The sequence below is a fragment of the Thamnophis sirtalis genome, unplaced genomic scaffold, assembly GCF_051295495.1.
Source record: "Thamnophis sirtalis isolate CommonGarterSnake01/CBP01778 unplaced genomic scaffold, rThaSir2_p1.2 scaffold_2, whole genome shotgun sequence".
In the NCBI taxonomy this organism is placed as follows: Eukaryota; Metazoa; Chordata; class Lepidosauria; order Squamata; family Natricidae; genus Thamnophis; species Thamnophis sirtalis.
The window spans coordinates 75,263,744-75,290,082 of NW_028261382.1; the positions used below are offsets into that span (position 1 = coordinate 75,263,744).

General features: G+C 44.6%; 1 protein-coding gene across 2 annotated transcripts in view; it reads right to left on the reverse strand.

Annotated features, from left to right (window-relative positions):
- Positions 1 to 26,339, reverse strand: part of ZMAT4 (zinc finger matrin-type 4) — a 214,857-nt gene that overhangs the window by 140,205 nt on the left and 48,313 nt on the right. For both annotated transcript variants that reach the window (XR_015695364.1, XM_087703765.1), the window contains exon 2: positions 4,106 to 4,207. Coding sequence is in view for 1 of the 2 variants with exons in the window: in XM_087703765.1 (XP_087559891.1) it covers positions 4,106 to 4,207 (102 nt within the window). In the remaining variant the exon portion in view is untranslated. The remainder of the gene's footprint in view (positions 1 to 4,105; positions 4,208 to 26,339) is intronic.

Genomic DNA, 26,339 nt, shown 5'->3' on the forward strand with positions numbered 1-26,339 from the left:
TCTGCTCAGGCAGGAAACACTACACCACTTCAGACAAATGATTATCCAACATCTTCTTAAAAACTTCCAGTGTTGGAGCATTCACAACTCCTGGAGGCAAGATGTTTCCCATGATAAATTGTTCTCACTGTCAGGAAATTTCTCCTTAGTTCTAAGTTACTTCTCTCCTTGACCCATTGCTTCCTGTTCTACCTTCAGGTGCTTTGGAGAATAATTTGACTCTCTCTTCTTTGTGGCAACCCCTGAGATATTGGAACATTGCTATCATGTCACCCCTAGTCCTTCTTTTCATTAAACTAGACACACCCAGTACCTGAAACTATTCTTCATATGTTTTAGCCTCCAGTCCCCTAATCCTCTTTGTTGCTCTTCTCTTCCCACTTTCTAAAGTCTCAGTATCTTTTTTACATTGTGGCAACCAAAACTGAATGCAGGATTCCAAGTGTGGCCCTTACCAAGGCCTTATAAAGTGGAACTTACCCTTCACATGATCTTGATTCTATCTCTCTGTTTATGCAGCCTAGAACTGTGTTGGCTTTTTTGGCAGCTGCTGCACACAGCTGGCCTTCAGGAAAGCTGTAAAAACTTGGCTGTTCCGGCAGGCCTGGGGCTGTTGACCTCACTGTTGAGATCCAGCCCCGACTAGAAAGAATGTATGAGGGTGTTTGTTGTTTTTAAATTGTTTTCTTTTATCATTATGTGTTTTTTCTTATATTTTTTGTAAGCCGCCCGGAGTCCTTTAGGATTGGGCGGCATATAAATATATTAAATAAATAAATAAATAAATGGTTGTCTACTAGGACTCCAAGATCCCACTCACAGTTACTACTATTGAGCAAGGTACCACCTATATTGTACCTGTGCATTTTGTTTTTCTTGCCTAAATGTAGAGCCTTACCCTTTTCACCATTTGTTCCACCACCATACCACAAGGACTACAGAGCTTGAGAAAGATTGGCAAAGTGCAGGAATTTCTAAGGTCACACTCTTCAACAAATAGGACTCTGTGTGTGTGTGTGTGTGTGTGTGTGTTTGTGTTTGTGTATACATACACACACACATATATATACACATACATACATGTGTGTATATCTCTGTGTGTGTGTTTTCATAGATTTTTTCCTGGACGTCCCAATCTACAAAAAACCCAATGGCTCCCTAGGACACACCATCTACCGGAAAAAATCACACAACAACCACTACTTAAACGCACAATCCCATCACCACCCTGCAGAGATCAACTCTGTTGCCAAGACCCTCATCTCCAGAACCAAACACCTAGCTGACAAAGACCACCTGAAAACTGAATTATACACTCACACAAACGTATTAATCTCCAATGGATTCCAAAGAAAAACAAGAACCACGAAAAACAACCCCCCCCCCAAAGAACCGAGACACAGAACAGGGCAACGGCATCGCCCTCCTCCCTTACATCAAAGGCCCCACAGATAAAATCAACAAAATTCTCCACAAACACAATATCAAGACAGCCTTCAACACTAACCAAAAAATAGCCAACATCTTAAGAAACCCCAAGGACAAGATCCAGCTAGAAAACCAAGGAGTCACGAAATACCATGCAAAATCTGCCCTGCAACATACATAGGACAAACAAACAAATGAATAAATGCACGCATCGCAGAACACAAAAACGCAGTAAGAAAAAAAGAAAAAAAATTCCTCCCTTTTCCAGCACCTTAAAGCTACAGGACATGAAATTAATTTTGAAGGAACCAGGTTAATCTCTAAAACTGAACACTTCAACAAGATAATAATTATGGAAGCTATCAAAATAGAGAAACACCCCCATAACATAAATAAACGTGATGATACCTCCTGCCTACCAGATATCTGGAAACCAGCCCTAATCAACAAACGAGCCCCACCCACCACCTAGCCATTACAACACGAAACAACAACAGACACACAGCCAGCACCAATCAGCACCAATCTACCAATCATGATACAGCCACACATCCAAACAATCCACTTACTGAACTTTTCACTCAGATCCTCGTATAAATATATTACCACCTATTTTGCATTACTCTGCAGATTAAAGGAAGCTGCTTGAGAAAGTACATTTAATTTTAAGCATATGTTTTTTAAGCATGTCTCTTCTCAAATGTGTTCGCTCTCCAAAGAGACCTGCTTAAACTATACTTTTGAGCTACGGTGCGTATACTGTAGACATTCAGAACACGAAGAAAAGAAAATGAGACCATGTGTTAAATTTGGCAGAGAGGATTAAACGCTACATTAATTCATCAGATGATAAATTATATCAACTTGCATTGAAATTCTCAGAGATCAGGTTGAAGAAAAAACCCTTTCTCTTAAATTTCCTGGGAAAACTGATCAGCATTAATTGCATAGCTTTAGCAAAGCTTCTCCAATTTCCCGTGTCAGATCGGTTCTCAGTAGAGATAGGTGATTTTTTTTTCCAATAGACACATCGACAACCTCGTCATGATTATCCTTTGCAGGAGACATGATGTTGAAAAAAATAATATCACCTAGAGCGGATGATGGAGATAAAAATGTCAGACCATGTTTGCAACTTTGAAAGATTTGATAGTGGCTTCATAAAATCAGTATGTTAACTTTATGTGGGTCTGTGACCGTAATAAAGATTGGATTTGATGTCATACGTTAAATATTTCAGAAGATGAAACATGGACTTTGAAGGGCTATTCAGACTCTCACATCCACCTTATTACAGGAACCTAAACTAAAGCATCCCACACTTGTGTTTGTGTATAATGACACACCAAAGAACTGGACCTTATTTTGTATGACAATTTTCCAGGTGTCAGTTCCACTTTCAGTCTCCTTTTTTCAAGATTAAACATGCCATATCTTTAGACCGTTTATCCACTATTTACCTAAAACAATGTATATCACATTTGATATTTCAGGAGTTGCCACAAAGAAGAGGGAGTCAAGCTATTCTCCAAAGCAATTGAGAGTAGAACAAGAAGCAATGGGTAGAAACTCATCAAGGAGAGAAGCAACCTAGAATGGAGGAGAAATTTCCTGACAGTGAGAAAAATTAATCAGTGGAGCAGCTTCCCTCCAGAAGTTGTGAATGCCCCAACACTGGAAATTTAAAAAAAGATGTTGGATATCCATTTGTCTGAAGTGGTGTAAAGTTTCCTGCCTGAGCAGGGGGTTGGACTAGAAGACCTCCAGGGTCTCTTCCAACTCTGCTATTCTGTTCTGTTCTATTATGTTCTGTTCTGTTCTGTTCTACCACCCCACCATCACTGAAGTGGTATAAAGCCTATTTTTTTAGGGTTGCACCATAGTGTTTGGATGATTCTAAAAAACCTTAAGTTGGTCCGCTGACCATCCACAGTGTTTGTCACTAGACTTATTCCAGTTTCTCTGAAGCTTTCTCAAAAACTGATGCCCAGAAATAATTCTTGAAGTCACCCTTGTCATTTCTTGATTTCAAATCAAGGAATCTTGATTTGAGGACTAGGAGAGGCACGATAGCCGTGTCCCAATATTAGAGGGGCTCCTACAGAGATGAAGTAGTCAAACTAATTTCCAAAGCACCAAAAAGCAAGACAAGAAGCGATGGGTGGAAACTAAACAAGGAGAGAAGCAACTTAGAACTAAGGAGACATTTCCTAACGGTGAGAACAATCAACCAGTGGAACAGCTTGCCTTCAGAAGTGGTGGGTGCTCCATCACTGAAAACTTTCAAAGAGAGACTGGACAACCATTTGTCTGAAATGGTATAGGGTTTCCTACTTGAGTAGCGTTAGACTAGAACAGTGTTTCTCAACCTTGGCAACTTGAAGATGTCTGGACTTCAATTCCCAGAATTCCCCAGCCAGCATTCGCTGGCTGGGGAATTCTGGGAATTGAAGTCCTGACATCTTCAAGTTGCCAAGGTTGAGAAACACTGGACTAGAAGATCTCAAAGGTCCCTTCCAACTCTATTATTCTATATTCAGCCATAAAATGAGGACCCTCCTGCTTTGTATGTTTCCTTCAAACCCACTGTTAGATTGACAGATTTGCAACAAGCCTACCTAAACCAACAAACTAGACATCAGGTTTTCCCCACACCCTCCAGCATCACACCTCTTACCTCGTAATGAGCCACACGTTGTGATTCCGATATTAGCTGAGCACTGCATACCCGGCAATAACTTTCTGTGAATAATTCTTGATCGATCTCCGATGACTTCATCTGTTCAAAAGAAAAGAAAAACAAAGAAAAAATGATTAGGATTGTTACAATCACCTCCTTGGCCTGTAAGTGTGGCAGATATTAACTATGGTTAACAATCAATCCATGAAAAGCTCTGACCAATTTTTTTTCTCGGGGTGTGTAGTTCACAATTAGGTAAAGATAAATGTTTCCTCGCTCATGTATACTAGTCATTCCCGACTCTAGGGAGCTGTGCTCAACTCTGTTTCAAAGCCGAAGAGCCAGTGCTGTCCAAAGACGTCTCCATGGTCATGTGGCTGGCAGGACTAAATGCCAAAGACGCACAGAACACTCTGACCTTCCCACCAAAGGTGGTCCCTATTTTTTTACTTGCATTTTTACATGCTTTCGAACTGTTAGGTTGGCAGAAGCTGGGACAAGTAATGGGAGCTCCCTCCATTACGCAGCCCTAGGGATTTGAACCGCTGAACTGCTGATCTTTCTGATTGACAAGCTCAGCGTCTTAGCCCCTGAGCCACCATGTCCTTTTTATGTCACAATTAGAGCGAGTCAAAATGGGCATTCTAACTGAACCAGACTTTTCAAGGAAGAAGAAATGCCTCTTAATTATGTAGACTGTCAATTCCCTGAAGCCTCAGCTGTCAGGGAGCTTTTAGAAGTCTTGTCAATCTCAGGAGGACATAAGTTATAAGTGCAAAAGTATTCAGCGCAGCAAAAGTGACAATGCGTTTGAAGTTGAATGTTAAGTTTCGTGTCAATCCGCATTTCAAGACTTGGGAAGGGGAATACATCTTGCCAATCAAATGTAACCAGGGGGAGAGCCCATATTATTTTTTTCACGCCGTCAAATCTTCCTTTCTCAGATGCTACTGTGTTTTCCCCAAAATAAGACTGGGACTTATTTTCTTTTGACCCAGGGTCATGTGATCAACTTTTGTGATTTTTTTTTCCTGACAAGCAAAGTCAACGGGGAAGCCAGATTCACTTAACAACCGTGTTACTAACGTAACAACTGCAGTGATCCACTTAACAACAGTGGCAAGAAAGGTCAAAAGATGGAGCAACACACTTAACAACTGCCTCACTTAGATGAACTACTGATGAACAATCTAAGCCCGAAGCAGAAGGCAATGCAACTCACTTGGCTAAAGAAGCAAACGCACCAAAGCCTACTAGAAATCTTAAAATAAACCAACCTTTTGAACTAAACCTAGGATTGAGGTTAAGATGCTAGATTTGTCAACTAAAAGGTCGGCATTTGGAAACCCAAGCACCGCATGACAGGATGAACTCCATACCTACCACAGCACCTGCCAACCTCACAGTTCAAAAGGACACAGGACACACCTGTTGTGGCCCGCCAGCAGCCAGTGGAGCTAGCAGCAGAGTCGGACAGTGAGGAGGTTGGGGAGTAACATGGGCCAGTCCTGGGGTTTATCTGTGTCCACAGGATGTTGTTCTGACCCAGGCTTCCTTAAAAAGCATGAAGCAGAGTCTTTGTCCCTGCAAAACCTCTTTTACAGTATTTACACGACTGTGAATTCCTTTCATTCACAGTCAGCAAGGCTTGGCAAACAGTCTTTCAGAGGAATATTTATCAACACGAACCTTATCTCATTAGAGTGCTGCCAGATAACTAGTTTCCAAACTCAGAGCAAAGCAAAACTTGGCACAGAATCTCTTATAATCACAAACAGAACTTTCCACTCTGGAAACGAGTGAAGAAACAAACTGTTTGCTGCAAAAGCCCCCTCCCCATTCACTCCTCTTTTGTTTCCTATGGGAGGGGCCAATCTCCTCCAAGGTGTGGCTTTACTCCCAAGTTGACCCTGCTTTCTTAGTTGTTTTTGTCTTCTGGCAGCTCTGGACATGCGCACACTGGGAACAGGCTCCAGCTGTTCTTCTGCCTCACTTCTGTCTAGCTCCCTCTCTGCTTCCAATGCAGAGCCCTCATCTGAGCTTTCCTCAGCCCCCAGGACTGGCCCATGTTCCTCCCCAACTTCCTCACTGTCCGACTCTGCTGCCAGTGGGCGGATCACACCACCTGTCTTGGAAAAGAAGGCCACTCTGTGTTCTCCTCTCTGTGACTGGCATTCTCTGTTCTATTCTGCTTGCAAATCCCTAAGGAAATGGGCACAACTTCCCACTTGGACTGTCAACTAACCCTGAATTTTTTGGAAGAACGTTGTTCTCTCAGGAAAAATCCCACCACAATTCTTCAAAGAATCATCAACTGAACTGCTTTGTTCCCAGAATTCTGCCCACATGTCCCAATAAATAATGCATTTTCATTTGGGAGATTTTCATGGTGTTTTTTTTTTTAAGCTGGGCTCATTGGGAGGTTGAGAAAAGGAACCAGGGGTTCTAAAGACGATTATAAAATGACTAGGAGGGGAGGGCAGTTGTGAGGTCAAGCAGATGAAATTTTTTCCCTGTGCAATGCATTTGTTTTGTTCGTTGATTGGATTTTAGGTTGGCTGCTTTGTTTTGGTGCTTTTTCATTGACCGGTCGAAATTCCACGGCACTATTTCTCGGGTTTCCATTTTTAAACCAAAAGCACTAAGTGCGCCAATCTTTGCTGTGATCAATAACTCTTACAAGAAAAAAGTTCTCCGACCATTATCATGCCCTCGATGCTGTTCCTCTGAAGTTCTTAGAGACTGGGAACACAAAAGGAGGTCAGCTTTGCTCCCCTCCCATGTCGCAAAAATTAGCCTGCTCGAAGATAACAGATCAACTGCTGTCACGGATACGAAAGCTGCTAGAACCCATGGTTCCATCATGTTAGCCTCTGTTGGTCCTACATTCCTAAGTCCAGATCTTCTGTGAAGCCTGTAGGATTGGATCTCTCCAGTCCTGCCTGTACCTTGAACAAAGCTGATAAGGAAACATTTTACATTGTTACCTTCACCTTCCTAGACTCTAAAAAGAGTGCAGAGAAGAGCAACAGAGATGATTAGGGGACTGGAGGCTAAGACATATGAAGAACGGTTGCAGGAACTGGGTATGTCTAGTCTAGTGAATGGAAGGACTAAGGGTGACATGATAGCAGTGTTCCAATATCTGAGGACCTTTCACAAAAAGGAGGGGTTCATTATTCTCCAAAGTACCTGAAGGTAGGACAAGAAGCAATGGATGGAAACTATTCAAGGAGAGAAGCAAATTAGAAATAAGGAGAAATTTATAGACAGTGGGAACCATTAATCACCGGAATGGTTTCTGTCCAGAAATCGTGAGTGCCTATCATTGGAGGTTTTAAAGAAAAGATTGGACAACCCTTTGTCTGAAATGATAAAGGGTCTCCTGCTTCAGCAGGGGGTTGGGCTAGATGCAGGGGTGAGTTCTGGCTTCTTCTACTGCCGGTTCGCTCAGGGATGCGCATGCACAGTAGGTAAAAAATGCTTCTGTGCATGTACAGAAGCAAAAAACGAGATGGCACTGCCTATGGCACCGCTGATAGAACTGGTTCAGGGGCATGGCCAGCTGAGTTACTACCTACTCGGCCGAAGCGGGCCAAACAGGTAGGAACCCATCTCTGGCTAGATGACCTTCCAAGGTCTTAACCAATGGAACGGCTTGCCCCCAGAGGTCGTGGATGCTCCATCACAGGAGACTGGACAGCCATTCATCTGGAATGGTTTAGGGCAGGGGTGTCAAATACAAGGCTCAGTGGCCAGATTAGGCCCATGGGGTGCTTAGATCTGGCCCATGGGGCTGCCCTGGAAACAGCAAAAGACTGGCCTGCGGGGCCTCTGTCAGTGTAAATGGAGCTTGTGAGGGCTGTGGGCAACCCTCCCAAGCTCCATTTTCGCTGGCAGAGGGTTGCAAGAGGCCATCGCAGCCAAAAATGGACTTTGGGAGCCCGTTTTTGCTGGCAGAGCACTGGCGCCCCTGACACGAGTGATGTCAAGCTGGCCCAAAGGTGGGTTCCTACCAGTTCGCACCGATTCGGTAGAACCGGTTCGTTAAATCTACCAAACCGGTTAGAAGAGGTTCCACCAGTGGACCCAGAAAGCAGGCCACACCTACAGAAGAGGTTCCAAAAATTTTTGAAACCCACCACTGGTCCTTGGATATGATTATTCTACACTATCATGCTCATATTTATAAAACTCAGTGCCTCTGTGAAAGGTAAGGATGACTACTGCATTTGTGGTGCAATCAGACCATTGCATGTGTTGAAGTTGTTTTAACGCAAACCAAAGATGCCTTTTAAAAAACAAGTTTACATCATATTCTTATGCATGCCAGTGCTGTGTGTGAGGTAATTTAAGGTGGTTCTGATAAGTGTCATATCCGGTCACATGGGCGGCAAGCCACTCCCATCCAGTCACATGGGTGGCAAGCCACTCCCATAAAGGAGGCCACACCCACAGTGTAGGTTCAAACAATTTTTGAAACCCACCGCTGATCTGGCCCCACCCATCCTGGCCACACCTCCCCCCAGCCCTCCCAAGGTGAAACATAACTCTGATGCAGTCCTCAATGAAATCGAGTTTGACAACCCTGGTTTAGAGTATAGGGTCGACTAGAAGACCTCCATGGTCCCTTCCAACACTGTTATTCTATTAGTTTTTCCATGGACTGAAAGAATTAACATCCATCAGCCACAGGATCTGAAATACTCGCCTGAGCTCAGAACATTTGCCAACGAAGCAATTTCTGAATTTTGCAAGGTGAAGGGGCCTGACAGCACCTTTTCCAACCAACCAACCAACCAACCGTTATTAAAAGGCATAAACCTTCATGCTTATTTCAAGCTTTGCTCTCTTTTTTACCTCGGCACTTTTTCTGCCTTAAGCCTCTTGGTTTTGGATAACCACCATACGGGATCAGGCTCTTAGGCAGCAGACTTAAGGTAAAAATAATCATCTGTCCAGTCACAGATTGTCCAAAATCTTATTAACTAATTTACTGAAGTGAAAGTTGAGCTGCAGGAATGTCAACAACTAAACTATCTTCCATTGGAATTTATTTATCTCCTAATACCTTAAGGCGGGGCCTGTCGTAATTTCTTTATGACAGCTTTACTGGGAGCAGACAACTTTTATTTGGCTTATTTAATTGAAGATGACTGCAGGTATCTATTTGGAAAAACCTTCTCCCGAAGCCTTATCAGCCTAAAAACAGATTCTTAGGGGTTGTTTTGCCTACTTCTGTCATATCACGGAAATTAATAAATTCCCTGAAATGGATACAAACACGCACGAGCCCAACAATAAATTTGCCACCGAAGGCTTTGCTGGAGGCCAGCTGGGAGCATACAACTGTTTGCAACTTCTTTCCTTGCTGACTGAGCATCCCCAGAGATAAATTGGAGAGCCAGGAATGCAATGATGCCTTTAACAGTGCTAAAGACATCACAGCCATTCTTTAAAATGTTTTGGGAAATGGCATTTTTTTAAAAGAAAGGATCTGCAAGAGCCAATCATCCCTTCAAAGGGATGAGTCTAGGATGAGCCAGGATGATATCATATATCCTTTACAATTGGGTGCCTTTCTTGAATGTTGTCTCTCTTCGTATAAACAGCCAAAGGAATGTGGCACTATATTTTCCGCGGCATATGAGAAAGTCAATTTTTCTCCCCAAAGTTAAAACTATCATCTATTGGGTAAAGAAGAGAAATGAAAGGTGGAAGCTGGGAGTACTATGCCTTTATCCATCATTCTGCTAAAGAAACAACTCCCACAACACTGTCAAACTATTCACTAAGGCTGCCTTATTATTACTATTAGTCTCCTCATTGTTCCTATCACCCATCTCTTCCCACTTATGACTGCAGGACTGTAATTTGTTGCTTTTATCCTTACAATTTTAATATATATTGATTGTTTCCTGATTGCTTATTTGTACCCTATGACTATCATTAAGTGTTGTACCTTATGATTCTTGACAAATGTATCTTGTCTTTTTATGTACACTAAGAGCATCTGCACCAAAGACAAATTCCTTGTGTGTCCAATCACACTTGGCCAATAAAGAATTCTATTCTATTCTATTCATCTTACATTTTAAAAAATCATTTTTTTTCAGAAGCTGACTTTAAAAGAGGAGTGAGAGAAAGTACAGGTAGTGTCAAGGTTCCAAGCAATATACTCATAGCGAACAAAACTCCAAGGCAGGATGATTCCTCAAAGAACAGTTATATTTGGATATATCATATTGGCACAGACTGGTGAAAACCGACTCTGAAGGTTCTCATAAGTTTCACCTAATTAAAAGAAAAAAAATCCCCTCCCCAAACAATCAATCATGTGGTCCAATCAAGGTACCATCCAGTTGCCTGGCAACTTCACTCCTCTCTCCGAACACTTGTGGGAATGTCCTTGGTTCTCAGGGGAAAGTATTTTGTTTTGGCTACAACACCCCAGCTACCTCTATTCCCCTCTCTCTCACCTCTAGTGTGGCAACACTGAAGCTTCAAAATGGCCTCAGGAAGGTCAGCTTCAGGTTAAAACATATGATGAACAGTTGCAGGAAATGGGCACGGCTAGTTTAGTGAAGAGAAGGACCAGGGGAGACATGATAGCAGTCTTCCAATATTTGAGGGGCTGCCACAGAGAGGAGGGGGTCAAACTATTTCCCAAAGCACCCAAAGGCCAGACAAGGAATGATGGATGGAAACTGATCAAGGAGAGATTCAACCTAGAAATAAGGACAGTGAGAGCAATCAACCAATGGAACAGAAGTTGCCTTCAAAAGTTGTGGGAGCTTCATCACTGGAGGCTTTCAAGAATTAGAATTAGAATTAGAATTGATTTTAGAATTAGAATTGATTTTATTTGTAGGCCGCCCTTTTCCCTGAGGGGACTCAGGGCGGCTCACAGAAACCAGGGAAGGGGAAATACAGCACTAAGACGACAACACATAATAAAATAATAAGCAACATGCATACAACATTCGGGCGGGGTAATGGTCCTTATCCCCAGGCCTGACGGGCGAGCCAGTTCTTCAAGGCTATGCGGAAGGCCTGGACGGTGGAGAGGGTACGAATCTCTACGGGGAGCTCGTTCCAAAGGGTCGGGGCCGCTGCTGAGAAGGCCCTCCTCCTTGTAGTTGCCAGCCGACACTGGCTGGCCGATGGAGTACGGAGGAGGCCTAACCTATGAGATCTTATAGGTCGTAGGGAGGTAATTGGCAGAAGGCGGTCTCTCAAGTATCCAGATCCACTGCCATGTAGGGCTTTATGGGTGATCAGTAGCACCTTGAAGCGCATCCGGAGATCGACAGGTAGCCAGCGCAGCTCGCGGAGGATAGGTGTAATGCGGGTGAATCGGGGTGCACCCGCGATCACTCGCGCGGCTGCGTTCTGCACTAGCTGAAGTCGCCGGATGCACCTCAAGGGCAGCCCCATGTAGAGCACGTTGCAGTATTCCAGCCTAGAAATCACGAGGGCCCGAGTGACTGTTGTGAGGGCCTCCCGGTTCAGGTAGGGTCGCAACTGGCGCACCAGGCGTACCTGGGCGAATGCCCCCCTGGTCACAGCCGCTATATGATGGTCGAATGACAGCTGTGGATCCAGGAGGACTCCCAAGTTGCGAACCCTCTCTGAGGGGTGTAAAATTTGACCCCCCAGCCTGAGTGTTGGATTAATGGCCAAATTTTTGGGAGGGAAACACAACAGCCACTCGGTCTTTTCTGGGTTGAGCACAAGCTTGTTAATCCTCATCCAGTCCATGACGGCTTCAAGTCCCCGGTCCATCACGTCAACCGCTTCATTGATTTGGCACGGGGCGGACAGATACAATTGAGTATCGTCCGCGTATTGATGGTATCTAATCCCGTGCCTACGGATGATCTCTCCCAGCGGTTTCATGTAAATGTTAAATAGTAGGGGGGATAAGACCGAACCCTGCGGCACCCCATATTTCAGGGGCCTTGGGGACGATCTCTGCCCTCCCACTAACACCGACTGCGACCTGTCCGAGAGGTAGGAGGAGAACCACCGTAACACGGTGCCTCCCACTCCCACCTCCCGCAGTCTTCGCAGAAGGATACCATGGAGAAGAAGAGACTGGACTGCCATCTGTCAAAAATGATGAAAGATCTCCTGCTTGGGCAGAGGGTTGGACTAGATGATTTACAAGGTCCCTTCCAATTCTGTTGATCTATTAAAGATAATTCCCAAAACGTTTGTAAGCATGAAACAATTAAGCCCTATCACTTTATCCAATGTGTGTGCATGTTCCTTGATGCCCTGTAAACAAACTTATTCATAGAAGTAGGTTGTGAATGAAACAAATGTCAGCCATTTTTTGTGTTTAAGGAAAGCCATCCCATCCTGTAAAAAGAGTTTTTGTACTAGAAGGAATTTATATACATGCAGGGGAGGTTTGACCTTTGAGATTTATACAGAGTGTGTCTGAATGAAAACAAGGATGTGTGTTACTTGAGACCCAATAAAATCAATTACAGAGATGAGAAGGGGGTTTAGATTATGTCCTGTGACTGACCAGCATTTTTTAATCATCAGCTGGAAGAAAGTCTGATTAGACAAGCCAGCATATCCAATTTACTTTTCCAAGTGGAGATATAACAAACTTTTGCTCATACTCCAGTCAGATAATTACTGTCCACCTCTGCTGAAGCAGGCACCCAATAAATGCTAGACACTTAATCCAAATTCTTCCCTTGCTGATCTTAAACTAAGTAACTCCGGAGGTGGAGAGCTATAACATTTGCAACAACAAAAGCAATTCCTTATTGAGTTAAATTCCAGAGACTTGTTCCTGCCACTTGAGCTCACCTAGCAATTAGGAAAGGATCCCTAAGCACTGTGGGTAACTAATGAAGACAATTCAAATACAATACTGCTTGTTTTGGTCCTGGTATCCATTTTCATGTCCCGTTTCAATAGCCATCATGCAAATTTAAAATTAGCCAGCAAAAGACCTCTTTTTGCGAAATTCCTAATTGTTTTCTTGAACATCTGTGGTGGAATATTGTCTGGATTCCCAGGAGGGAGGGGCTGCATTCCAGAAGACCGAAAGACAGCAAAGTTTAGATAGTGGGGAAGAAGAGAGCTAAGAAGGCTCCTCCCGAGCAATCCTCAGGGTATATCTTGTTGTTGTTAATTGCGAAGTCATGTCTGAACCATCGGGTCCCCATGGACAATGTTCTTCCTGTCCTCCCTGTCCTCTACCATACTCTGGAGTCCATTTAAGCTCACACCTACTGCTTCTATGACTCCATCCAGCCACCTCATTCTCTGTTGTCCCCTTCTTTTTTGCCCTCCATCGTTCCCAGCATGAGGCTCTTCTCCAGGGAGTCCTTCCTTCTCATTAGGTGGCCAAAGTTTTTGAGTTTCTTCTTCAGGATCTGGTCTTCTAAAGAGCAGCCAGGGTTGATCTCCTCTAGGACTGACTGATTGGATCTCCTTGCAGTCCAAGGGACTCGCAGGAGTCTTCTCCAGCACCAGAGTTCAAGGCCCTCCATTCTTTGGCCCTCAGCCTTCCTTATGGTCCAACTTTCACAGCCATCCATTGCAACTGGGAAAACCATAGCCTTGACTATACACACTTTTGTTGGCAGGGTGATGTCTCTGCTTTTTAATACACTGTCTAGATTTGCCATCGCTTTCCTCCCCAGGAGCAAGGATCTTTTAATTTCTTGGCTGCAGTCCCCATCTGCAGTGATTTTGGAGCCCAGGAAAGTAATATCTGTCACTACCTCCATTTCTTCTCCATCTATTTGCCAGGAATTGAGAGGGCCGGATGTTGAGAGGGTAAATTGAGAGGGTATATCTATGGTGATGCAAATAGCCACTTTCATTTGGCAAGAAATCTGTCTGTAGGTGAAGGAAACTGCTCAGAAATAACTCTTAATTTCTCTTTCTTCATTTGGGGACCTGACAAGATCATAGCTTCCCCAAACTGAGTTGATTCTGAAATGCATGCTGTTTTGCATACATTTAAGATTAACTCCAGACACAGACTTCAGAGGATAATTAGAACTGCAAAAAAAAAAAAAAAACCAATTACTGCCAACCTGCCTTCCATTCAGGACCTTTATACTGCATGAGTCAAAAAGAGGGCCATGAAAATATCTACAGACCCCTTGCATCCTGGACATAAATTGTTTCAATTCCTACCCGCAAAACAACACTATTGGGCACTGTACACCAAGACAACTAGACACAAAAACAGATTTTTTCCTTGAATGCCATCACTCTGCTAAACAAATCATTCCCTCCCCACTGTCAAACCATCCACTAAGGCTGCATTACTATTACTATTAGTCTTCTCATTGTTCCTATCACCCATCTCCTCCCACTTATGACTGCAGGACTGTAACATTGTTGCTTGTATCCTTACAATTTATATTGATTGTTTCCTAGTATGATTTGATTGCTTGTTTGTACCTTATGAGTATCATTAGCCGAGGTGGCGCAGTGGTTAGAGTGCAGTACTGCAGGCCACTTCAGCTGACTGTTAGCTGCAGTTCAGCGGTTCTAATCTCACCGGCTCAAGGTTGACTCAGCCTTCCATCCTTCCGAGGTGGGTGAAATGAGGACCCAGACTGTGGGGACAATATGCTGACACTGTAAACCGCTTAGAGAGGGCTGAAAGCTCTATGAAGCGGTATATAAGTCTAACTGCTATTGCTATTGCTATTAAGTGTTGTACCTTATGATTCGTGAAGAATGTATCTTTTCTTTTTCTGTACCCTGAGAGCATAGGCACCAAAGACAAATTCCTCGTGGGTCCAATCACATTTGGCCAATAAAGAATTCTATTCTATTCTATTCTATTCTATTCTATTCTATTCTATTCTATTCCATTCCATTCCATTCCATTCCATTCCATTCCATTCCATTTCATTCCATTCTCTATCCTATTCATATTCATCTATCCTATCATATCCTATTCATGTCCATCTATTCTATTCTGTCCTGTCCTGTCCTGTCCTGTCCTATTCATGTCCATCTAGACACCAAAGACAAATTCCTTGTGTGTCCAATCACACTTGGCCAACAAAGAATTCTATTCTCTTCAAACTGCAAACTGGAGAGATGCGCAATGTAAAAGCAAGAAGCATCCACACCCACAACAGTTTAATGATCCTGGATGCTGTTTGGCACTGGAGCTGCAGGGACTCAACTGCAGGTCCCACTTATGAGTCACTAGAGCACATGGCGCAGCCCACAATGGGAGGAAACAGAGATCAGAAGGCAGCCCCCACCCCACCCAGCTCTGAGTGCCATTAAAAAGCCAACACCACCCACTTTGCGGTACACTGTACTTTTCTTGTGCTCCAGGCAGACAAATGTCACCAAGACGTCCCCAGTGGTGTTAAATTAAAATGTCACCCAAATAATATCAATAATTTAGCTTGGGTTTTTTTCTTTTATCTTTACAGTAATGCAAGAAGGGGTGTTTTAAAAAAAAAAAAGGAAAGAGAGAAAGAAATACAATGATGCTTCCTGCCCTTGTGAACAATTCATGTACAGAGATGGAGGCAGACAAATTTTTTTGCACGTTTTCCTCTGGCAATTTTGATTCCATTTGCTGAAAGAGGACTTTGGAAATGCACCTTTTTTTGAGGAGGGTATAGTGTTTTATTTTTTTCCTTCCAAATACATTCACCAATATACATTCTTGTAAATACTATTAATATGTATCTATTAACTATTAACATTTATCACTATCTTCTTACAAATATAGAGAACACAGTTGGGATTACTTTCTGGCCACCTTCATCTTGTTTTGCAACAACCCTATTCCTTCCTTCTTCTCAACCTCCCTTCTCTGCCTTCTTCTTTCCTCCTCTCCTTCCTCTTTTCTTCTTCCCCTCCCTTTCCCCCCTCCTCCTCTCTTCTTCTCCTTCTTACCCTCTCTCCTACACTTAATTCCCCTCCCTTACTCCCTCTGCTTTACCCTTTCTTCCTTTCCCTCCCCATCCTTCCTTTCTTTTTCCCCCTCTCTTCCCCGCTCCTCCTCTCTCCTCCTCCTTCTTACCCTCTCTCCTACTCTTAATTCTCCTCCCTTACTTCCTCTGCTTTACCCTTTCTTCCTTTCCCTCCTCATCCTTCCTCCTTTCTTCTTCCCTTTCCTTCCCTCACTCTTCTCCTTCTTACCCTCTCTCCCACTCTTGATTCCCCTTCCTTACTTCTTCTGCTTTTCCCTTTCTTCATTTCCCTCCTCATCCTCCCTCCTTTCTTCTTTCCTTTCCTCCACTCCTCTCTTCTTCTCCTTCTTACCCTTTCTCCTACTCTTACTTCCCCTTCCTTACTTCTTCTGCTTTACCCTCTCTTCCTTTCCCTTCTCATCCTTCCTTTCTTTTCCCCCTCTCTTCCCCGCTCCTCCTCTCTCCTCCTCCTTCTTACCCTCTCTCCTACTCTTAATTCTCCTCCCTTACTTCCTCTGCTTTACCCTTTCTTCCTTTCCCGCCTCATCCTTCCTCCTTTCTTCTTCCCTTCCCTTTCCCCCACTCCTCTCTTCCTCTCCTTCTTACCCTTTCTCCTACTCTTACTTCCCCTTCCTTACTTCTGCTTTACCCTCTCTTCCTTTCCCTTCTCATCCACCCTCCTTTTCATTGATGCCCTTGCTTATTTTCTTTCTCTGATGGATTCTTGTGATGGCAACTTCCTGGGAATCAAAGTTTCGGGGAACTTCTCACAGTGAAAGTTGTTGTTACACTGACATGGTGCAGATTATGAAGGAAGCCAGATACGTGTGTCAGACCCCCTGTCAGATCTGGAAGCTATTTTGGCCTCCAGCCCTGCCCTATTTTCTACTGTGGGAAATGGGAGGGGAGATTACATGGAGTATGGGTGATATATAGTCATAATAGCATTCTTTCTCAGAAAGCCAAGGTCATCTGGCCCTGCAGTTGCAATGAGGTGACTGGGAGCCATCTTCAGTTAGGACAGTGCCTGACTGGGCCATGTGATGGAGATGTGGGTGCAGGGCAGGGGCTTGGAGTTTTGTTTGGGTGGGGAAAACCTGGAAGCTTTCAGATTCGGGTTTTCCCAGATGTGACAATATGACATCTCTAATAAAATGAAACTTTTGAGGAAACTTGACCCTCAGAGTCTTCTTTTGTTAGGAGTGTTACTTGGAACCCTAACATTAACCTGAATCCTCTTTAAGAAACCTACCAGCTCCCCCGAAATGTGGGGTGCTGTCCAGGGTCCTGAGCCCCAAGTATTGACCCAAACTTGGGTGGCGCGAAGACTCAGGGAAGATGGAGGAAGAGAAGAAAACCACAGAGGAAGCTCTCATTCTGATCATAAATTGAGGACTACCTGTAATTCATCCCAGAAGCCATAGTGTCTTCTAACCATTGGGCTAACTACCAAAAGGTTTTTAATAGCGGATTCTTGACTTTTTAGATATTTCAAGTATTTGAAGGATGCTTGTTCACTCTTCATTGTGTGCCCAGAAGATGGTTTTGCCATTGTTATTAACTCAGTCATTCTCTAACCACCTGATTACAGATTAACAGAGTTGAAGGGACCTTGTAGGTCATCTAGTCCAACCACGCACCCCCTAAGCAGGAGACCCTACACCACTTCTGACAAATGGCAGCCCAATCTTTTCTTGAAAGCTTCCAGGGATGAACCTTCTGAAGGCAACTTCTGTTCCAGGGACGTGCAGTCACTAGAGGCAAGGGAGGCGGAGCCTCACCAGTCTCCTCAGGAAAAAGAAAGAAATTTAAATATATATTTTAAATAATTAAAGCCAAGATAGTTGCTACCAGATTCCAGGTCACAGTGGCTTGGTGTCTGCTTAGTGTTAACCAAAGCAGGAGGCGAGAGAACTCGGGGCCTCTTTTCCATAAGGAATTTTTTGCCTTCTAAAAGTTAATAAAGAGTTAAAAGGCAAAGAAGTTCAGATGGAAAAGAGGCACTAATTCTCCCGCCTCCTGATTTGGAAGCAGCCAATCGTGTCTTCTTGAGCACACTTACGTTGGGCGGGGCGTGCTTCAGAGGAGAGAGGAGTGGGCGAGAAGGAGGAGGCTGCCTCTTTGCTGCAGACCTGGGCGCTTGGCGGCTCCCGCGATGCAAAGTGTGCCCCACCATCCCCGAAGCTGCCGCCCGCTGCCCCGGCCTGCTTCTCCAGGCTCCGCCGCTGGAAGTCCCGGATCGCCTCTGGGGGAAGGCTGGGTGAGAAGCGGAGTGAAGCTTCTCTGCGGCCTCCCGCCACTGCCCAGAGGCTCTTGCAGGAGCACGTGTCAGCGGCCGGCGGCCTGGAGCGGCCCCGGCTGTGAGACAAGGGAGACTTAAAGCAGCCGCTGCCGCCGCTGCCACCGCCCCTCCTTCGCCCGGCGGGGCGGTGGTGATGGCAGCGGCAGCGGCTACTTTAAGTGCTCCCTTGTCTCACAGCCGGGGCCACTCCAGGCCGCCGGCCGCTGACACGTGCTCCTGTAAGAGCCTCTGGGCAGCGCCAGGAGGCCGCAGAGAAGCTTCGCTCCGTTTTTCATTCAGCCTTTCCCCAGAGGCGATCCGGGACTTCCAGCGGCGGAGCTTGGAGAAGCAGCGGACGCAGACCGGGACAGCGGGGGGGGGGAGCGGGGCACTTTGCATCGCAGGAGCCACCAAGCGCCTTTGCTGCAGACCCGGGCGCTTGGTTGCTCCCGCGATGCAAATCCCCCCCCCCGCCGAGGCCGACCACTGCCCTGCTGAGCCTCACCAGGTATCAACCTCACCGCACGTCACTGATCTGTTCCATAGGTTGATTGTTCTCACTATCAGAAAATCCCTCCTTATTTCCAGGTTGAATCTCTCCTGCATCAGTTTCCAACCATTCTTCCTTGTCTGGCCTTTGGGTGTTTTGGAAAACAGATTGACCCCCTCCTCTCTGTGGCAGCCCCTCAAATATTGGAAGACTGCTCTCATGTGTCCCCTGGTCCTTCTCCTCACTAGACCAAACATGCCCAGTTCCTGCAACCATTCTTTATCTCACTGATGCCTAAAATATCTCATTGTAGCTATCAAAGATCAGAAGAAGATGAGCAGCTCATCCAACCTTGTTTAGCATTCTCGCAATCCATTTCCAATATTTACTCAACTTAATATAATCCACTCACTAGCGCAACATATTACATATTTTAAATTGCTATCTATCTTCTTCCAATAAATATGTCAGAAGACCGCTTCGTACTTAACTAAAAGCCAAAATTAGAAATGACATATTGAAATGAGACTTATACTGCAGCCCATCTTAAGGTCAGGGATAAATGCGAGGCCTGCCATTAAAAGTGAGCAAGAGGGACATCCATCATTTTCCATTAGGCTCATGACAGACATGCACATACGCTCACAGCCACACATCATCAAGGCTAGCAAAGATCTCACACAACTTCTAGAGTAGCATTCCCCATCTTGATGGTCAGGCTGTTGTAGCCCACCAGCAGAGCTGGCAGCAGATTCGGACAGTGAGGGGTTGGGGAGGAACCTGGGCCAGTCCTGGAATCTGGGGAAGGCTCTGATGAGGGCTCTGTGTTGGAGGCAGAGGAAGGGCCAGGGTCGTCCAACAGTTATCAGCTGCCTTTGAAATCAGAGATCCATGGAGCAGAAGAACAGCTGGAGCCTGTTCCCTATGTGTGGATGTGCAGAGCTGCCAGGAGAAGGGAACAGCTAAGGAACAATGGCTGACTTGAGAGTAAAGGCACAGGTAGACGGTGAATGCCCCCCCCAATAGGGAATAAAGAGGAGCAAAATGGGAGGGGAGTTTGCAGAAGACAACTAGTTCAATTCATGAAGGTGATGACCAGTTCCTGAACTCTTGTCAAGTAATTGCTGCTACAGCATGGTGCTTGGAAGATATTGGCCTGGCAGCTCTCCAAGTCTGATAGAGGTCTGTAGTAGTGAAATCTCTTGAAAGACTGTTTGCCAGGACTTTGCTGGAAAGGAATTCACTTTAAACTAAATAAAAGAGGTTTTATCGGGATGAGGACTCTGCTTCATGATCTTGGGAAGCCTAGGTCAGAACAGCAGTCATATGGTCATTAGCCCTCTCCTGGAGAGAGGAAATAAAAGAGGAGTGAAAGGTGAGTGGTGTTTGCAGGAGAAATTACTTCACTTAATTGGTTGGTGACTCTCTGAGACTTCTTGCCAAGTTTTGCAGAGATCCGCCTGGCAGCTCTCCAAGCCAAATAAGGTCTGTGACTGTAAATCCTCCCTTGAAAGACTTTGCTGGACATGAATGAGCAGAATTCACAGTAAATCAATAAAAGGGTTTTTTGTTGGGACAAGGAGTTTGCTTCATGCTCTTGGGAAACCTCGGTCAGAACACAGGCTTCACTGCCATACACCAAGAAAGACATCTTGTGATTCTTCCAAGAAGTTTTGTTTATTGTTCCTGGCTTATAAATAGAAACTTGCCAGACCAAAGCAGGCCAACAGCCCCATAAAATATATACTCTGGGAACTACTAGGGAGGAGGTGTCTTCACCTTCTTTCTCTTACACAAACAATCTGAATTGAATTGTCTCTTGCTCCTCTGGAATGAACTCCTGCCTCCTGGGAATCCAGGCTACAATCCCTAACAGTAACTCCAGTTAATACCTTGGAGTTGAACTTGGTACAATCACCATGCTAGCAAAGGGGGGGGGGAAATGCACTCCAGCAGATACAAAGAATACCAGGCTTAACAATCTTTTTAAAAAGGTAAACCAGTGTGGAAGACAAAAGGTTAATTCATGCATTCTTAATATAGAGTTGACATAATCTCAATTCATTGAATGAAATAATGCTGTCTAGGTACCTGCTGTGTCATTTCCTCACATTTTGTTGTAGCCCGCCAGCAGAGCTAGTAGCAGAGTGGGACAGTGAGGAGGTTGGGGAAGGCTCGAATGAGGGCTATGCATCAGAGGAAGTTGGGCCGAGAGCATCTGGCAGTGATCAGGTACCTACGGAGCTAGACAGCAGTGAGGCAGATGACCAGCTGGAGCCTATTCCCAGTGTGTGCATGCGCAGAGCTGCCAGAAGAAAAGAACAACTCAAATCAGGGTAGACTTATGGTGGAAGGTGATTGCCCCCTCCCATAGGAAATAAAAGAGGAGCGAAAGGGGAGTGGGCTTTTGCAGGAAACAATTCGTTCATTTGTTCATTAGATTCATTTCAGGAGTGTGAAGATCTGTCCATGAATCTCAGAGACTCTGTGCCAAGTCTTTCTTTGCACAGCACTGCATTTGGAAACATTTACATGGCAGCTTTCCAAGATAGATAAGGTCTGTAGTCATAAATATTCCTTCAAAAGACTGTTTGCCAGGCCTTTGCTGAATGTGAATGAGAGTAATTCACATTCATTTAATAAAAGGGGTTTTGCAGGCACCAGGACTCTGCCTCGTGCTTTTTGGGGAAGCCTGGGTCAGAACACATTTTTCTTCTTTTTGCAAAAATAAAAACTTCCAGGGATGCCCCAGGGTGCCTGATAATTTATTTCATATTTCTCATGGTACATTTTAAAATTTTGTTTACCCTGGCAGGGTAAACAAAGGTTTGGGAGGCTTGCAAAGTGCTCCTGAGGGCTGGGGAGGGTCGTTTTTGCTCGCTTTCCCTCCAGCCCCCAGGAGCACTCATAAGAGCCTCCCAAAGCTTTGCATGCCCTTTTTCTTTGCAAAAAACAGCCATTTTTGCTCATTTTTGGGGGGGCGGAGTAGCTCCCTAGGATCGCTCTTAAAAGCCTCCCAAAGCTCTACGTGCCCCCCTTTTTTGCACAAAACGAGGCGTGTAGAGGGTTTGGGAGTCCTGCAGAGTGCAAAAACTGTTTTTAAATTTACCTCTTCAAAATCATGGTGCGTTTTATACTCTGGTGTGTCTTATAGTCCAAAAATACGGTACTCTGGGAACTATTAGGGAGGAGGTGACTTCACTCTCTTTCTCTTACACAAGCTATCTGGACTGACTTGCCTCTAATTTCTCTGGAGTGAATCACAAAGCTATCAGGACACTGCAGCCAGCAAACCAGAGGATTGCAGGATGCCAGACAAAGCTTTTGTACATGTTCCTCCCTCACCCATCGCTAACGAAATAAAACACACCACCCAAGAGAACATCACTCAAGATTTCTTGTCCTTTGAACGACATTTTGAAGAGAAGCACTTTCAGCCCAAGGAAGTTTAATAGAAAGAAGAACTAAGGAGACATGATAGCAGTGTTCCAATATCTCAGGGGTTGCCACAAAGAAGAGGGAATCAAGCTATTCTCCAAAGCACCTCGCGGGCAGGACAAGAAGCAATGGGTGGAAACTGATCAAGGACAGAAGCAACTTAGAACTGAGGAGAGATTTCCTGACAGTCAGAAAAATTAATCAGTGGAACAGGAATTGCCTCCAGAAGTTGTGAATGCCCCAGCACTGGAAGTCTTTAAGAAGACGTTGGATAGCCATTTGTCTGAAATGGTATAGGGTTTCCTGCCTATGCAGGGGGTTAGACTAGAAGACCTCCAAGGTCCCTTCCAACTCTGCTATTGTATTGTATTGTATTGAATGAGAACTGCTAGCAAGGGAAATGTAGGAAGCAGACATTTGGGGGAAAGAAAATGACCCAACGCATAGGAAACAGGTATGAGATGGTCTGGAAGACGTGTTCATTGGTGTAGGACTAAAGATAACTTAAGCAAGAGCCTCTCTGGTTCCATCTTGGGTGCCTTCAAGGAGGGGCAAAAGAGTCATGTTGGGATACTTTCATGTGCATGAAGCATGAAGTTGGATAGCTTCAAGGGTTTCCTTTTAGCCTACATTTCTATGGTCTGTCCATGATGGAGAATTTGGGGGAGAATTCCAACTGTTAGAAGAAATATCCAGGTCCAGGTCCAAGCTGAGAGAAAGTTGTGGTCCCTCAGCGGCCAGTGCAGTTGGCAGCTGATTCTAACAGTGAGGAGGTTGGGGAGGAACATGGGCCAGTCCTGGAGTTTGGGGAAGGCTCTGATGAGGGATCTGCATCATAGGCAGAGAGGGGGCCAAGGCCATCTGACAGTTATCAGCTGCCTTCAGAGTCAGACGCTACTCTACTATATTCTATATTCTATTCTATTCTTATGACAGCAAAATATGACCTCAGCAGAGGAAGGATTCGGTTGCGTTATGGTCTGGTACCAGGGAGAAAAACCTCTTAAGCCAGAAATCAGTCAGCAGAAATATAGCTAGGAATACCAAGGAGCAGATGTGTACCCATGACTCATTGCACTGGAATGCATTATACAAGGTTAATGTCTCGTGTTTTGAGCGAAAGATGCAAGAGCTGCAACAGAAGACAGGGAGAGCATCTGGCGGAGTTCTGAGATCATCCATCAGGATGAACTGGTGGGATTCATTTCCATCTAACATCCGCAGATATTCGGGCAGTAAATGAGCCACATGCGAAGATGGTATAAATATGGTATCGCCAACGATTCCCTCCTGGTCCTCCATTTAGATGCACAGGTCCCATGGTATGTTGGTTGTTATGGTAACAGGAGTTTCATCCAAATGGCAGCCTGCATCACTTTGCCAGAACTTAGTCCCCAAGCTCTCAGAACTTTGCTGCGGTGAAGGACAAGGGTTTCTCATCAGAGGATTTTTGAGTGGGTCAGATTATTTCAACACCCACCCACTGTGGGTTTCACAATTCTGCTGGCCTGTCCCCAAGGAATGCTTATCCCCAGAAAGTTGCATAAACATACAGAAAACGTTTGCATGGAAAAAAGTATCAGTCTAAGGATGCACGCTGTCCTCCCAATAAATGAACAGCACATGTGTAAAAAGGTAAAGGTTCCCCTCGCACATATGTGCTAGTCGTTCCCGACTCTAGGGGCCAGTGCTCATCTCCATTTCAAAGCCGAAGAGTCAGCACTGTCCAAAGACGTCTCCCTGGTTATTTGGTGGCATGACTAAACAGGGTGTTGGTACATACCTGATACACCTCTTCTCTTAGTGTGGAGGTATCATCCAGACAATTTAAATGCCTCACTGTCAGAATGGGGAAATTTCCCCTGATACTTTGAGAGTTTACAGAAAGCCACACAAGATCAGAACTTGAGAAATGGCAAAAGGGCTGTTACAATAATTCTATATATCTGACTGTTTGTTCCTTTTTATATATTATTGGATATGAAAATGCTTCAATTGTTGATATCCAGACTGGAATTTTCAAATAGTGTAATCTTTTAACCTTTTCCCAGTTTAACAACAACGCCTCCCTTATATAATGTCTTCTAAAGTAACCGTGTGATTTAGTTCCCTTATACCATAAGAAAGCATGCCATCCCAACAGTAAGTCGTGACCTTCTACATTCAATAATCTAGAGTTTTTTTTAATGATATCCATTCCTTGATCCACATCAAGTTTGTTGCCTGATAGCATAGCTCCCAATCAGGTAGCCCAAATCCTCCTACCATACAAAGGGCTGTTGTGTGCCTGTGATAGAGTGCGGATCTCTACCAGGTAATTCAACACTGGAGGCTCCTTTGCCTTAAAGGCAAACACACATGCCACCCCTAAGGGGCTGAAGGCATACATTAACAGCCTCAATACAGTGCTTCCCAAGACAAATTCACACACAATCTGATGTTAAACCAATATCCTACTTAAATTTAAAAGTTAGCTGTGGAGCTACTGGGTGATGGATCCATCCTCATTGAGGGACTGAGTTGAAAAGCTGGGATTGCCTAGCAACAGGGGCGTGGCTTAACAACAATTTTCATCAGACTCAGTCCTATCAGTGAGTGGATGATGTCAACCCAGTCTGGATGATACCTCCACCACTATGGAGAAGTCAAGGGCACATGGAAGGCTGTTACCTTCCCACCACCTATTTGCATTTTTTACGTGCTTTCAAACTGATAGGTTGGCAGAAGCTGGGACAAGTAACAAGAGCTCACTCTATTATGCATCGCTAGGGATTCGAACCACCAAACTGCTGAACTTCTCATCGACAAGCTCAGTGTCTTAGTCATTGAGCCACCGCATTTCTAATGTGTGAACAGCTCCAAATGTCCATCTACCTTTGAACTGCAATAATTTTTGGCACAAGGTGATGAGTCTGCCTCGGCTGGTTTTGTGGGGCTCCTAGCCCAGCTATGACTTTGTAAACATATGGTCATAACAGGAGCACCACTTAGGTGAACCCAAGGACACAGATAAACCTCCAAGGGCTTCAATGGCCCTTTAAAGCAGGAGTATCAAACTCACATCATCATGGCGGTATCACGTGACGTATCAGGACTTTTTCCCCACTTGCCTAAACTTCCCTGTGTGTGATGCATCCAGCCCGAAGGCCAGGAGTTTGATAGCCCTGCTCTAAAAGGATGCAAATGACCAGCTGCTTGCAAGGAATATCAATCCTTCCATTTCCCACCATCCAGTCAGAGCTGAAGAAGCTTCTTGGATGAAAAGTGAAGCATCTTCATAAGAAAAAAACAAGAGAGTCCAGTTGCCTCCCGAAAAAGCAGCTTTGGGACAACCATGACCTGGATGACAAAGAATCTCTACAGACTTTTAGCCATACAATTTGGGATGAAGACCCTTTGAGTGGTGTGGGAATAGGAATGGATTTCCAGAGGAAAAATTGCAGACTACAGGAACCATTTGCACCACTCAGGTGACTCTGAGGACACAGATAAACCTCCAAGAGGCCTCAATGACTCTCTAAAAGGATGCAAATGACTAGCTGTCTGCAAGGAATATAAATCCTTCCACTCCATCCAGGCAGAGCTGAAGAAGCTTCTTGGATGAGAAGCAGAATGTCTTCAAAAGAAAAGGCAAGAAAGTCCAGTTGCCTCCTGAAAAAGCACCTTTGTGACCAACATGACATGGATAACTGAGAATCTCTACAGACATCTGGTTAAATCCTCTACTTGTCCTCAGGACTTGTGGGACTGAAACCATCTGAGCTGCATGGGATTCTTGGTTTTCTTTCCCTGTGCTGAACTAATTCACACATTTAACACGGATCCAAAACTACTAGCTGTATCAACAGGAGTTCATCTGTCATCCATAGCCCAGGCAAAAGAAAGGTGGTGAGGATTTGGCACTTAAAACGCTACTGGGATTCTAGTAAAACAGACTTGTATCTTGATTGCACGCATTGACCAAAGTTTCTTCATCTTGATCTTCATTTCAATATGGAACAGGATGCATGTCTCTCAAAGCAATCAAGTGTCAAGTTCCTAGCAGGGGCTCTAGCACTTTCTAAAATTAGAGACAAGTTTTAGTACCTTATG